This window comes from Semicossyphus pulcher, unplaced genomic scaffold (genome assembly GCF_022749685.1).
Source record: "Semicossyphus pulcher isolate SPU_LCO1_2020_fin unplaced genomic scaffold, fSemPul1.0.p SCAF_28, whole genome shotgun sequence".
Taxonomy (NCBI): Eukaryota; Metazoa; Chordata; class Actinopteri; order Labriformes; family Labridae; genus Semicossyphus; species Semicossyphus pulcher.
In genome coordinates, this window is record NW_027211702.1 from 5,848,293 (window position 1) to 5,863,640 (window position 15,348).

The 15,348-nt window shown below is 43.9% G+C and overlaps 1 protein-coding gene across 1 annotated transcript; it reads left to right on the forward strand.

The window, feature by feature from the left end:
- Positions 1–915: 915 nt before the first annotated feature.
- Positions 916–14,679, forward strand: LOC138605222 (glutamic acid-rich protein-like). The gene is made up of 6 exons (XM_069677345.1): positions 916–1,124; positions 6,043–6,184; positions 6,450–6,870; positions 8,509–8,751; positions 8,883–9,211; positions 10,664–14,679. The coding sequence occupies exons 2-6, from the start codon at positions 6,051–6,053 to the stop codon at positions 12,660–12,662; spliced, it is 3,126 nt and encodes a 1,041-aa protein (XP_069533446.1). The 5' UTR covers positions 916–1,124; positions 6,043–6,050; the 3' UTR covers positions 12,663–14,679.
- The last annotated feature ends 669 nt before the right edge of the window (positions 14,680–15,348 follow it).

The window sequence follows — 15,348 nt, forward strand, 5'->3', positions numbered from 1 at the left end:
CATTCATTTGTAATGAGGGAGAAGGAGGAGATGCCTTGGGAGGATTTTTACAAGGTAATTAAACGTATTTTGCTGAAAAAACATATCAGACACAATTTATTATTTCAAGCAGAGAATTTTATACGTCTTAAAACAAGACTGGAGCTGCTCTTTATGATATTACACTTACTAACAGTTATTAGTGAAGTCACTCTGGGCCTAAAGTTTTAAACGAGCTTGGTGCAGAACACATCTGAAGTTTCTGACTCTGCAAAATGACTTTTCTGTTAAAGCAGCTTTGGGAGTTGTAGTTTCCCAACTCTTTTTCTAACACAGTTGTTCATCTTTTGTCCTCAAGCAGTATGCAGAGAAATTACTTTCTCATCTGTACCGGTTTGTAGTCTGAACGGGGAGACAAATTTTCGCGTGACCGTGCCCTCAAAGCGCTCCAACAGCCAGTCACCTCGAGCTGTCTATAAGAAAAAGAACAAGACTTTGACCGCAGGAACCCTGGATGCCTGAAACTCTATACCAAGAGCTGCTCTACAATCCTCTCACTGCCTGGCAGCTCGCCAGGAGGAGGAGGTGTTTGAAGGCGGAGCTTCTGTATGGATCCTTTCCAAAGTAATGTACAGTGTATGTCACCGGTTAGCTCACAGCACTGGTTTCTGATTGGCTCAGACGTGCAGAGACATGTCCTGATTGTTTTTCTATTTGCACCTGTTGAATAAAGATTGATTTCACATAAGTGTTTTCATTTAATTAAAGTAACTTCTCTGCACTTCCAGGCTGCTGGCTGCGCCCCTCGTTGACTCACCCCGACACTAAATTTAGAGCTGCTGCTGGATCGGTTCACGCATGATGTAAAAATAGCAAAGAGGGAAGCCTACTCACCACAGAGCAGACATAACGGACTGAGTGTGTAAGCTGATAAAATTTAACTGCACTAACTGACCCGAGACAGACAGACAGGACAGCAGGCAGATAGAGGGACAATACCTTTGTGGCTCATGTAAAGAACAGAGACAGACAAGTCCAGAGAGTGAGACAGACAGTGGACAGCCACTGTGTTCACCTTCATGTATACTGCTATTGGATGTAAACAGACAGACAGGCAGGCTGTGAGAGAGACAGGAAGACATCAGGTAAGTCAGGATCACTTCATTAATTTCCAATTTATTTCTTTAATTTCAGTCTGACATTTACAAAGCTTTAAGAGTTGTTGGAGTGATTCGTCTTATCCTGTTTGAATGAGCTACGCCAGCAATCTTTGTGCTAAGCTAAGGCTAGGCTAAACACTGTGGAGAGATGGCTACAATGTGCAAGGTCAGGGTCATGTGACCAACAAAGACAGCTCAGGAGAATGTGAAAGGGGATCCACGTGTACTCTATGCATCTAAACGTGTTTCCAGGTGTTGGGGAGGACTGTTGCATTAAGCCTCTTGTGTCTCCAGAAGAAGCTGTGTGAAGTGTGATACATGTCCTCAAGTGATGTCACTTGAGTCAGCATGGACTGAAGATAAAGACTACAAGTTTGAGAAATTTAAGGGCTTGTTGTTTGACAGAAGTGAGTTTACCAGACGGCTGTAGCCCTCTCCTAATCTAAGGTGTATTAGCCACTACTAGCATGACACAGTAAAATCCCATTTTTATTTTACATAACTTGTTTAAGGTGGGAGTGTTATTCTCATGGACTGTAACCAGTGAACAGTTGGTAACTAAAGGGAAGCCGATGTGGAAGTGCCTTAAGGTGGCTGCACATCGCCTTGACAACGGCCAACTCACCTCAACATTAAAAAGTTGACAGTTGCTGGTTTCAGTCTTTAGAAAGTTCTGAAAACTGACGCTGATGCTCCATCAACAGCCTGCGTAGACCGTTAAAGCCGAGTTGAAATGAGACGGTCTGTTCTACCCTTGCGTCACCAATCGCCGCTCCTGTTGCCAAGCAACAGGACGCATTTGTCATCTGCATCTGAAGGAGCCTTTGAAATGAGACAGCCTTCGTCACGCTTCTGTGACGCCTTCAAATACGGCCTTCGAAGGCTGCGGCCCCTGGATTGGGACACAGCTGTTATCTGACAAGACTTTTGTTGCCTACTTTATGAAACCTAAACTAAAGTGATCATCCTGTCAGACGGAGCAGCAGTGAGCTCAGTTACTGCAGCTTTACATGGACACTGTATAACAGGAGTAAAGGAGAGTTACTAAACGTTTGTTCATTTAATATTTTAAAACAATCGACTCTGCTGAGGGAGAGAGAGGTCTCATAGGGAGCTACAGAGAGGGAGCGTGTGATCATGCACAGGAGATCATAATGTTACTCAGTTTATCAGGGAAGTGTGTAACTTCAGACTTCTGCCTTCCAGTGACAGAATGACACAGTGTCAAAAGAACGGCTCCAAAATGGTCTGCGTATCACTCGTCTCCTGTCTGAAATGACATATCCTCGCTGCGCTGCACCGTACTGTGTTACTGTGTGAGCAACAGGCCACATCTGTGTAAACTCTTTGTATCACTCCCTGAGCTTCTCCGTGCAGCATTCCTTCTTTTGTTTCTGTGAGTGCTTTGATTCATGTTCAAGTTTGATGTGTTGCAGAGTAAAAAGCGCTCAAACACTTGGTGTTACATGCTGTCGATTTATATAAAATATATTTAATATTTGATACTTTGAATGATGCAAAAATGCAGCACCTCCAGCTATGACTGACTTCCAGCGCACGTGTTTAAACCTGCTGTCTTTCTAATTGCCAGCAGGGGGCGACTCCTCTTGTTGCAAAAAGAAGTCTGATTGTATAGAAGTCTATGAGAAAACAAGCCGACTTCTCACTTTATTTACTCCCCCAGTAAACTTATTCCTGATGAGTTTATGGTCTCAATCTCTAGTTTTATGTTAATATTCATCTATTAAACTATAGTCTCACATACATGATAAAGCAGGGTATGCGAGGGTGGCTAAGTGTGATTGATAAGTTGCTATGGCATCACGTCAAGGATAGAAATAAAGAGCATCCACCTTTTTTACAAGATAGTCAAATCTGTTTCCAAAAACAAAAGATGGAGGCGGCAAAATGTTAAACTTGAAGCCACTAAAGAGGATTCACAAACCCACGAGTGACGTCACTGTGACGACGTCCACTTAACGCTGTTATTCTGTCTCCCTGTTCGGCATGAACTGTACAAAAACAGTGTGTGGGTCCATGTTGTTCCGCCTTTAAGCTAGCAGCAGAGGCAGTGACAGAGCCAGGTCGATGTATGTGTGAAGGGGGAAGCTGGCAGGACAGAACAGGCTTCCATTTCACACCTCCTTTGCTTCACCAGACCATCTGATAATGTTGCTGAAGTCTACACATTAACGTCACTGTTTAGTTTTAAAACATTTTGTATCCCAGGAGCAGAGCTTACACCCAGTGATCCCATTTAAGGCCTTCTGGTAACCATAGAAGTGGAGACGCTTCAGAGGGAGAGGTCACTGTTTTTTGATTCTCTACATTCTCATCGGGGGTTTCTTTGATACCATCATGCGGGGAAGCCTGAGCTCAACTACTAACTTTAGGACATCGCTAATTGGAGTGTCATTTATCAACTCAGACACTGCTAAGTCCTGCAGTCCATCCTGCAGACAGACAGGGATTAAAGCGTGTGCGCTTTATGTTACACACAGTTCTCTATAACAAAGTCATTACTAAGAGCAGTCTTTAGCACCATACTGCTGAGTAGATTTGTGACATTTATATGATAATGCAATTGCGAGTTGTAAGTGTTTTGTGTGTGTGTTCAAAGACACTCTTTCTTCATCATCACTATTTATTTTTACCAATAAAAAGTGATCAAATGAGACGCTGGTTTAGCTCCGCGGTTAAATCGCGTGTCCCATACACACTGTAAAAAAGACTTTTTGAGGGTAGTGAATAAAATCCATGCAAATTGTGTAAATTATACTAAAATTATATCAGTTAGCAAGTGAAATATGTTGAAATGGGTGAAGCTTACCTGCATTCATTTTGAACAGTAACAATTGCAACCCAAAATAATGTAATAAAATCTATGCAGAGATATCGGGCCGGTGCTGCAGAGTGCGCAAACGTTTGTTCTTGGCTGCAGGTCAGGGTCGGTTTAACCGTGTTGAAGTTAAGATTCCTGTTTTGCTGTGTATCAAAGAATGAATGAAAGTGTTTATATATTTATTTCACATCAGATGATTTGTAGTCGGCGTGTCTGTATGTGACAAGAAGTTTAAATGTGTAGCCCTCTCTTGGCGGTTACACTGTCCGACTTTCCTGAATATTAGTCTGTAAATTCACACGAGCAGGCTCATGTTGTTGATTATATGTTGGACTTATTTGAATAAGTGGTGCAGTGTTTAGCGCTGTCACCTGACAGCTTGAAGGTTACTGGTTCGAATCCCGGTTCGGACGAGTGGGCTTGAGTATGCATGTTCTGCCCGTGCATGCGTGGGTTCCCTCAGGGTGCTCCAGCTTCCTCCCAAAAACATGCTCATTTATTGGTGATTCTAAATTGCTTGTGAGTGTGAGTTTGAGAAGTTGTCTGCCTTTGTGTCAAGAGTTATTATAAGTAATAAGTTGTGTAATCTAATGAGAAATGTTTAGTAGAATTTAATTTACTTTAATGTATCATAGTTGTTAATTTTAGGTACTTTTCACTCAAAACATAAGGTAACATTTACTCAATCAGTTAAAGTGCAAATTGTTGCCTCAATTTTCCTGAGTAGATTCTATATGTAGCTTTTTATAGTGTACAAAGGCTGCAGTCCTCGGTGTGGCAGTCACCCTCAGCCCCCTGCTGCATGCCGACTCTCACTCTCTCTGCCCTTGTTTCCGACACTTTCCGCTGTCCTCCCTCTCTAAAGAAAGGCATAAAAGGCCAAAAAAAAAAAGATTATTAAATTAAAAGTTTTGTGTTGACATAAAAAAATAAAATATAGATTAAATATTGTTCTGTTGAGTTAAAAGGAGTCACAAAGTTTATGTATTAAATCACAAACGCACCAGAAGATGTCTGCAGACTCTGTGGAGTTGTGTTGTTGTTGCTGCCTGCAGCACGTTGCTGAGGCGTGTTTAATTATAGAGCGACGCCTGTCGTCTCGTGTCGCACTGAGACGAGTCAGTCTTCAACATGACACTGCACTGAGAGCTGCACCAAAACCGGACTAATGCATTCTTCTATCTGTCTTATACTGTAGGTATGTCTGCATGCTTCATGTTTACAGATGGGTGATAGATTTAAACCAGCATACAGTGTGATAGTACGCTGTCGAAGCACCACATGCTGCCTAAACCGCTGCTGTCTACACGTGTCTGAACTTACAGTCGGAATGAACACAATTATTCCATATATGTCCTCATTTGGAGTGTGTTCAGATCATTTTAACACTCTGGTGTTGCTGTTATCCTGGATAGACCAGCTTTTTATTCAGGTGATGGTTCTGTCTGTCTTCATATGCAGGCTGTAAGGATTCAAATAATGTGTTTTCTCAGCGACTGTCAGTGGTGTAAGTGTAATGGAAGAAGTCTGAATACTATGAATGTTTGGAATATTTTGGGAGATGGAAGAGTATGAGGTCCTGATCTTGGTTAACAGCAAGAGTATCGTAACGGTTCAATTTGAATATTTAGCAAACGTTGAATTAACTGAAACTTAACTAAAATAAAAGCCAAACAATGTCTGGTTCCATGATACTTTACTTTTCAAGATCTCATTAGGTTAGGGAAGTTGTGACACTGTTTGACATTTCATAGACGAGTTGAGCTGTTGTTAGGGATTACTTCTTAGGGTTTCTAGAAGATGATGTTTGTACAGTCGTTAAAGATACCAACAACAAATTGACAGGAAATACTAAATGACATCAACAAGCTGACCCTTGCTGTGTTGGGATGTGCTCATGTGCTCTGTACTTGTTTGAGTACACACTGAGCCTAGTTAGTGAACACAAACTGTTATCAGATGTCTGAGTATTCTTCACCTGCACTTGAACACATCACGCCACAATGGCTCTTTTAGATGCTGTCTATGTTGTTAAAGTTGTTGTTCATGTGTCCGTTTCAGGCAACAGGATGTTGTCCAAAAAGCAGGAGGGCAGGTCGTTCAGCAACGGGCCGCTGAGGGACCAATGGGAGAAGAGAGCTCAGAACGTGGCAGACCAGAACAAGCAGGAGGCTGAATGGAGGCAGAAAAGTACCACCAAAATGTAAGAGTCATATAAAATGGTAAAACTGTGGCTGCAGTCACCTTTAACATTAACACAAACTACCTTCATCTGTCAAACTACTGACCGTCAACAAGCCTAAAATCTGTGCTTCTGCTGTCAGTATAAAATGTGTCCAGTTAAACACTTGAGTCCGACACACAGCCAACAGATTCCTCTTGACTTTTGGGAGCTATGTTTCTCATTGTCCACACAGCTGTTTTTATGTGTTTGTTCTCTTTTGTTGGTTTGTTCTTTGAATCTGCAGCGCAGGCTCAAAGTGGAACTATCACTGGTCGCTTGTCGCCAATGGAGACTTTAAGAAGATCACCAGCGGCCAAGATGAATCAGACAACAAGTCAAAGATCAAATTCAAAGTCGTCCCACCTCCTCCAAAAGCCAAACATGCTCCGCCTCCTCCACCTCCTCCAAAGAAAGCACCTTCACCCAAACCTCACAGGCCAAAGCGTAAAGTGGAGGTGGACGTGTTCCAGATATGCTGGAAAGATTCCTGGATGAGTCTGAAGCCTCCCAAGTATCTTTACCTGAAGGCCAAAGAGCTGAAAGCCAGAGTCCCAGGATTCACCACCATAGAGCTCACCAACAGCAGGAAGTACAAACCAAAGGAGCGTCACTCAGAGGACGGGTGGACGACGCCCGCTGAGGAATGGAGCCAATCCTGGAAACAGGTACTGAGAATTGAACAAACTCACGGTAAACTTCACAGTAAAAGACATTGGCTAGTTGGTCGGATGAATGCTGAACAATTACTCGACACTGAGACAGGGAGCTTTAGAGTTTTATGTGGACGCTAACAGGCTGTAGCAGCTAGATAGTAGCTAGAGTCAAGCACAGTGTCGTAGGTGGTTTTGGTGCGATGTTACCAAGTGGACCAATCAGTGTCAAAAGTCAAGCAGTAGATTAGGAGTCAGAATCTTTTCTATAGGTCAGGTATACAGACGAGGAATTTGACTCTAGTTTTATTGCACTTTTGAACATAGACGATTTTAACTTTTAGGACAAGTTAGACTTTAGGACATAAGACAATAGTGTAATTGTGAAAAGTGAAATATGTGCTAGCAAACAACAGCACATTATCTGACAGCTGCTGTGAGGTTAGAGAACCCAGAAGTTTTTATCAGCATCCACACAGAAACAGTGAATCTGTAAGGAGACAAAGAGGAGACAGGATATAAGTATGTGAAAACTGTGCGATCATGACACTGAGAAGTCTGTCCAAACAATCTGTGGAGGCTGAAGCTGAGCAAAGTTGTTCCCTCCGTGCCACGCAGGGATCATTTATCCAAAAAACATCCAAAGGAGAAGGCACACTGACACACTGACTTTGAGGATAGCTTCTTCTCTCCGGTAGACCGAGACTTGCAGAGTGAGATGTGTCGCACTTTGTCTCTATTGTGATAGTTTTCAATGTGATAGATTCAATACATTGCATACATGCAAACTGATGGTAGTGTTGTGTAAGGTAGAACTGGGATGTAGATCTTGAGTTTCTCTGAGAGCCTTAATCAGAGTTTAAGAATCAGTCTCAAGCGGGCTCATCCGTGACCTCTCCAGACCGCCCCAAAAAGAGGAAGCTCCAGTGGCGACTGGCCAATAGAGGGCGCCCCCCCCCCAGTGGAGAGTGTGTTTTTATTTTTATTTAGTGTATTTTAAAAAACTAATATTAACAAAACTACTTACTTAAATTTGTGATATATATATATATACAAAAAAATATATACATTAATTAATGTTCATTGGACATGTGGGAAACAAGCGTTAGGCTACTCTCGCTTTTTCCAGTGCCCCTAAAGCAGAGACGAGTAGCCAATCAGGGACTGTTGCTGGGCCAATATACGCGCATATCAACGTGAATTTGGCCAATCAGCGTCGTAGAAAATAATCCCTGAAGGGCGATTCTGAAATCGTGGTAAATTGGGTTAGTCTCGGTGGTTGAAGTCTGATCAGTCTATGAGTGATGGAAATGACAATGATGGACGCTGACACCGCAAAATCCTTTCGAGAGGAGAAGTTTAAGTGAAAAATAACAGATTTAAGAAACTGGCCAGATATTAAAATCAACCAATAAGCGAGTGAAAAAGTTAAAACCTATTTTCTCGCAGCTGGTTCACCAGAAAGGCTTGGCTAGCTGGATGTAGCCATGTAAATGCACTATTTTGCTTCCCGTGTTTACTCATCGTAGTAGGATGGTTGTTAAAAACTGAGTATGAATATTTTTGACCAGCCGCCACTGGAAAGCTCATAGTGACAAAATCATCCGTGTGAGGCATCTTTTCATGAATCGTCTCCACTGTTCTTGTGTCCAGGTGAAGAGCCCGGCCCAGCTGGAGCCCCCTGAGGAGACTCAGTTCCAGTGGGAGGTTTTGTTTGAAAGGAAACCTGTTGGTGGACCAGACATAGACGTATATTCTCTCCCTGTCTGGGCTGGTACGTGGAAGATCATGAACTTTCCCTTCAGACAGTTTAAACCTGAGTGGGATGTCATCTGGCCGGAGTACGAACAAGAGCTCAGCGACAAGCTGGAAGAACTAGAACAACTGGAGGAGCAGGTGAAAACTACTTTTCTTTTCTTATTAGATTTTCTCTTTGAACGTTACTGCCCATTTTGAGACAGTAAATACTGACAACCAGGACATCCTTAATTATTATTCTAAAAATGAACGTTGTGATCTTCAAACAGGAGGAGCTGGAGGACTGGGAGGATTCATGGAAACTGTCCGAGGCAGAGTTTGAAACCGAACTCGACGCAGACGATGAGACAGAGAGTGAAGCAGAAGAGGACACAGACGACGAGTACGAAGAAGACGACGAGTACGAAGAAGACGATGACGATGATGATGAGACATCTGAAAGCTCCTTCAGCACCGACACCACATCGACGATGACGATGAACGAGGTGTTCATGCCCGGGTGGAGTAACTCCTGGCTGCTCTCTGCAGCTCCTCCTGTGGAGGCAGAAGAGCGTCAGAAGAGCTGGAGCTCCTGCTGGGGATACAGCCAGCAGTTCAGGTGGGTGACGCAGAGTGTCTCATGTTAATGATGCATCCCTTTACATCAATCTGATGTAACATGACTTGATAAACCCTATGGTTACAGCAGTCTTACCAGGTCAGACAAGTAAAATTTCTGCATTAACATAAAATATGTCAATGACAATAATTTGACAGATGAAGTCCGAAAAGCGTAGTTAAACACAAAACCTAGTTTTTAAATCAAGTAATGTATGTGGGCAGCACGGGAGCACAGTGGGTAACCTTGTAACCTCACAGCAGAAAGGATCCTGGTTGGAGTCTGCATGTTCTCCCCGTGCATGCGTGGGCTCACCTCCGGGTACTCCGGCTTCCTCCCACAGTCCAAACACATGCTCGTTAGCTTCATTGGTGACTCTAAAATTGCCCGTAGGTGTGAATGTTGGTTGTCTGTCTCTGTGTGTCAACCCTGCGATTGACTGGTGGCCTGTTAAGGTGTAACCCCGCCTCATGAACCTAAAGCTTGCATGTCTCAATTTTTCAATATGTACTTTGCATATTTAGCTTGGATCTGACCGTTTTTCTTTAATAAGTTAAACGTTTTTCAAGCGCTTTATGGCACAACTGTGGGCAACCTTTGAGCCTTAAACCGTGTGGGGAGGAGCCACGGCGCTATTTGATGGCTCCATCCATAATAAATGAGAGCGTGGCGCCTCTGATGCTTGAGTCTGTATGTGTGAACACCAGTGCTGGAAGAAGTATTACTTTATTACTTTACTCCAGTTAAAGCAAGTGAGCTACATGTAACACCTCAGTGTGAGTATTCTCTTACAGGTAAATGTCCGACATGCAGGATATACCTGAAGTAAAATAAGGACTATTACCAAAGTACAGGAGAGTCGGTTTGGTCTCAACATCGGTAGACAACATTTTTGTCTTCTTGCAGAGTTTCAGTTTATTTAGTGGAAATTTTAGAGCATGCATACTTGATTTTATTACACTTTCTGTGCATTTTATGCAAACATTGTTGGCATTATTAGACAGATAGTAGAGGAGCGATCTAAAACAGCAGATCCAGAAGTACTTACGTTTGTTTCTTACTGTAATAGTTGAAGAAGACACGAACTTACCGGGTTTTCCAACACTGTAGTTAGTGGCGTGTTGCTCTGCTGCTGTCTGGTGAGAACTGTGGGATTCACCTCTACCTGTGCCCTGCCTCTTCCTGTAATATGCGCCCGTATATTTACAACCCTGTGCATCTCATGGCTGCCACCCAGTGTCCAAAATAATAATGCAAGCTATTTCTTTTACAACTGTTTAAAACGGCAGCAATCAACATGCGCGAGCAGTTTGTTTGGAGGATTTCTTGTGTTGCACAAAATGTGAATAAAAATAAACTTTACAACTCATGCTTTGATTCACCTGTGACCCCACCGACCTTCAGAAGTCTGATTCAGACTAATCTAATCAAACACTGTGATTTTATTCCCAGGTGGTGCAAGGCTTCACTGGCGTCCCATCATCGACACAGCAACATGCAGACGAGGAGACGCAAAGCTGAGAACCTCCTCCTCATATCTCAGCTGGAGGAGGAGATCACTGAGAACGCGGAGTGGATGGAGGCCTGGAGGAGTCCCAAACGATGGATCCCACCTGAGGAGTTCAAATCGGACAAGACAGAGGAGGAGGAGGAGGAAGAAGTGGATGATGAAGAGGAGGAGGAGGAGGAAGAAGAGGACGAGGAGGAAGGAGTTGAAAATGAGGAGGATGAAGGCGTAGATGAGGAGGAGGAAGAGACAGAAGATGTCGATGAAAATGAGGACAAGAAAATTATCAAGAAAGATGAGGAGGAGGAGGAAGACATGGAGGAGGAGGAGGAGGATGAAGGAGTAGATGAGGAGGAAGATGATGAAGAGGTCGCCGATGAGGAGAAGGACACTAGAGTTCAAAAGGAGGAGGACAAAGCAGAACTTAAGGAGGAGGAGGAGGAGGAAGAGGAGGAGGAAGAAGAGGAGGAAGAGGTCGACAATAAGGAGGACAAAGAAGTTCAAAAGGAGGAAGACAAGGCAGAACATAAGGAAGAGGAGGAGGAAGAGGAGGAGGAAGAAGAGGAGGAAGAAGAGGAGGAAGAAGAAGAGGAGGAAGAGGAGGAATTTAAAGATGCAAAGGAGGGAAAGGAGGAGGAAAACAAAAACATAGAACAAAAAGAGGATGAAGATGAAGAGGAGGAGGATGAAGAGTTTGTGGATGTGCAGGAATGTGAGGAAGAAGACAAAGAGGAGAAGGAGGAGGAGGAAGATGTAAAAGAAAAGGATGAAGAGGAGGATTTAGAAAAGGAGGAGGAGAAAGATGACAAAGAACAAGAGAAGAAGGACAAAAAGATAAACCAAAAGAGTGAGGAGGAAGAAGAGGAGGAGGAGGAGGACGAAGAGGAGGAGGACACAGAAGTAAAAGAAAAGGGCAAGATGGATGAAGATGAAAAGGAGGAGGAGGACAAAGAACTCGATGAGGAGGATGATGAAGAACAGGAGGAGGAAGACGAGGAAAAAGATAATATCAAAGACAAAAACGCAGAGGAGGAAAATGAGGAGGAGAAAGAGGAGGATGAAGAAGAAGAACAAAAGGAGGAAGAGGAGGATGAAGACGTAGATGAGGAAGACGAAGATGATGAGGTAGACAAAGAACAGGAGGAAATAGAAGTAGACAAAGAGGAGGAAAAGGAGGACGAAGACGCCGACGAGAAGGAGGGTAAGGTAGACAAGGAGGAGAAAGATGAAGAAGATGAAGAGGAGGATGAAGTAGATGCAGGTGAGGAGGATGAAGAGGAGGAGGAGGAGGAGGAAGATGAAGAAGATGAAGATGAGGAGAAAGAAGTAGACAACAAAGAGGAAGAGGACAATAAAGTCGTGGACGATGAGGAGGAAGAGGATGAAGAAGAGGATGAGGAGGAAGAGGATGCTGGAGTAGAGCCGATGGTCAAAACAGAGACTGACAGCCTGGAGAAAGCAGACGAGGAAGATGAGGAAGATGAGGGCAAGAAAGCAAAAAAGAAACGAACCAAGCGCAAACCAAACGCCCCGCTCCATCTGCAGTTCCACAAACTGCACACCTCCTTCTCCTCCTGGAAGCAGTCGTGGATGGTGGCGGTCGCTCACCGATCAGGAGATGTAGATGAAGAAGAGGAGGAGGAAGGGGAGGAGGTAGAGGAGTGCAAGGCTTGGAAGGAGTCGTGGAGACTTTGTCGCTTCAAGAAGCCGAAAGAAGACAAGGTGGTTTGTTTCTCCACGAAGAACCGGAGCGAGCGGAGCACGAGGCTGTTACAGGAAGAAGAGGAAGAAGGTTTGCAGAAGAGTGACTGGACTCGCAGCTGGAAGATGACCAAGACAGAAACGAAGGATGAAGACACTGCAGAAGAGGAGGAAGAGGAAGAAGACGAGGAGGAGGAGGATGAGGATGAGGATGAAGAAGAAGAAGAGGAAGAGGAAAACTGAACATTTCTGGTTGGTCAGAAGAAGAAGGAGTACACTGACCGATTTTTTAAATGGGGAAGCTAATACGGGCTGGGTATCAAACCTGAGGATACTGAATGTGTTAGAATGAAAAGGCACCTGGTCTGGTTGTCTTACACTTGGAGCAGATAGTTCCTGATTTCAATGACAGTTATGTTTGGGATGATGCCTCAGGAGGACCTCCGTGGAGTCCTTAAAAGTCCTGATGATGGACACCTCAAAGGAAATATGAGGTTTTTAGCAGGCTGTAACTCTGTTTACCTGGTAACACCTGAGACCTTTGACTTATACATGAAAAAACCCTTTCCATCCTTGCAAAAGATATATTTATAGTCTGCTTAGCTAATTGAACCCTTTGGCCACCAAGCTACAGGTATGCTACCGAGGCCGATTTAAGGTTTTAAATGTGTAGAATTTCTTCTACCTGTGCTCAGACAAGTGTTTAGGAAGCTACTTGAAAACTTGTCGCTTCTTTTGTGGCCTTGAGCTTCAAAGTATAAAGAGTTGGTGCACTTCGTGTGTCATTTGGGATGCTCTTATCCAGCTCACTGTTTGGAAGCACGAAAGTCTGCTTGGGCTGGTGGTAGGGGCTGATGGATGGGTCAAATAAATACAGGACATCCGTGCAGGAGACCGGGATTGGACTCCAGTATGAAAGCAATATAAACATTCATGAGTTACCATACCCAGCATATTCACATTAACCAATCGTCTGAACCCGAACCAGCTTGTCCTAACACCTAACAAAGTTGTCTTTGTGCAGGTAGCAGAATAAAGAGACTTTGCTAGGTAACTGCATTTTCCTCTTCACTGTCATATTTCGTATTTTTGGCTGACCGCCGGGGTCAGTCCTACACACGGGTCTGTACGTGACTGACTGACGATACTTTCACAGCCGTAGAGAGAGAGAGTTGCGACATCGCAATGGTAGATCATGGAGCATATTGGACCTTCACTGACGCGACTCTCTGTCTATATGGCTCTGGATACTTTGTTCGGGGAGTAGGCGGGGCTGCTCCTCCGCTGCTTGTCTGCTGCCCTCACCGCATACCTGCTTTCAAACACGTTGTCATCGGCCTCATGAGGACGGTCCTTGTTAGAGTTTTTATAGCTAATTTACTTCTTTCGCAGCACAAAAAGAGCAGTTGGTGCAGTTTAAAGACTCACTTTTGACCCTCCATACTTACCGTAGTTGTTCAAAAAGTTGTCTGGTGTCAATAAGAGAGGAACTATTTCTTAAAGTTAAGAAGCATTGGTTTGCTGTCGAAACAAAAGTCAGTCGTGCTTGTTCCTTAGCATGAAGCTAAAGACGCAGAAACCCACAATCCTTTTCTGTCCTTTAAATAAAACAAGGTCACATCAGTCTGTGGCCAGCTGCTTTGTGTTCTCACAACCTCATGAGTTCATGTACTAATGTACGTGAGTTTAATTTTACCTAGCTATAGCCTGTATAGAATGAAAGCTGTAAGGATAAGAGGTGCTAGAACAAAATATTAACGCACAACGAGGTGTCCTGAGTTTGTTAATGTCGCCGTGTGGAAAAGCCAGTTCTGTCTATCATACCATTGCAGCTGATTCCCCAACCTCTGTCAAAATGCTAACGTGCTAACGAATGATCAAATGTGTGAATTGCTGACTGAGTCAAGCTGATGTCAAATAAATGTCCTGAAAACCACTTGAGGACGAACAGTGGTGGCTTGAAAGTCTCGGTGACTCAAAGGTTGAAATTTCAAAAGATTGTTTTTAATTTTTAACTCAAGAATAAAGAAATTGTTCCCCATTGAGTGACAGCCGGGAAAATGAAGCACTCAGGAGATGTGACGGATGAAAGACTGTGTGAAACGTTCAGTCATGTCATGTTCAGTGGTGTTAAAGTGAAAGACGATGCAGAGATCAGTCTTAACCGTGTAATCGTGTCTATCTCTGCTGTTTCGTTGTAAAGAAGATGTATAAATATAAAATATTGAACTGCACTGATTAAAGTAATGAACCATTAAAAGCCTGTGTTGTGCTCTGTGAAACCTTTTTTAAGAGTTTAATGTTGGTCGACAAAATTGTTCAACCTTTTCACTTAACTTTTGATCTTGAGATTGACGGGCGGATCGGTGCAGCATCAGCAGGAATGCGGGCGTTGTACCAGACTGTCGTGGTGAAGAGGGAGCTGAGCCTGAAGTCGATCTGCGTTCCATCCCTCGACCTGTGGTCACGAGCTTTGGGTAGTGACCGAATTAGATTGTGGATACAAGCGGCCTAAATGAGTTTCCTCTGCAGGGTGTCTGGGTTCATCCTAAGAGAGAGGGTAAGGAGCTCAGACATCTGGAGGGAGCTCGGAGTAGAGCCACTACTCCTTCACTTCCAAAGGAGCCAGGTGAGGTAGTTCGGGCTTCTGGTTGGGATGCCTCCTGGGTGCCTCCCTTTGGTGGTTTTACGGGCACGTCCAACTGGGAGGAGACCCTGGGGTAGACCCAGAGCTCGCTGGAGGGATTATATATCCTACCTGGCCTGGGAACGCCTCGGAATCCCCCAGGAGGAGCTGGAAAACCATGCTGTGGAGAGGGACGCCTGGATCACCCTGCTGAGCCTGCTGCCACCACGACCCTGGATAAGCGGAAGATAGTGGATGGATGGATGACAAGGTGGCTCAGTGGTAGAATTGGTTGTTTTTCAA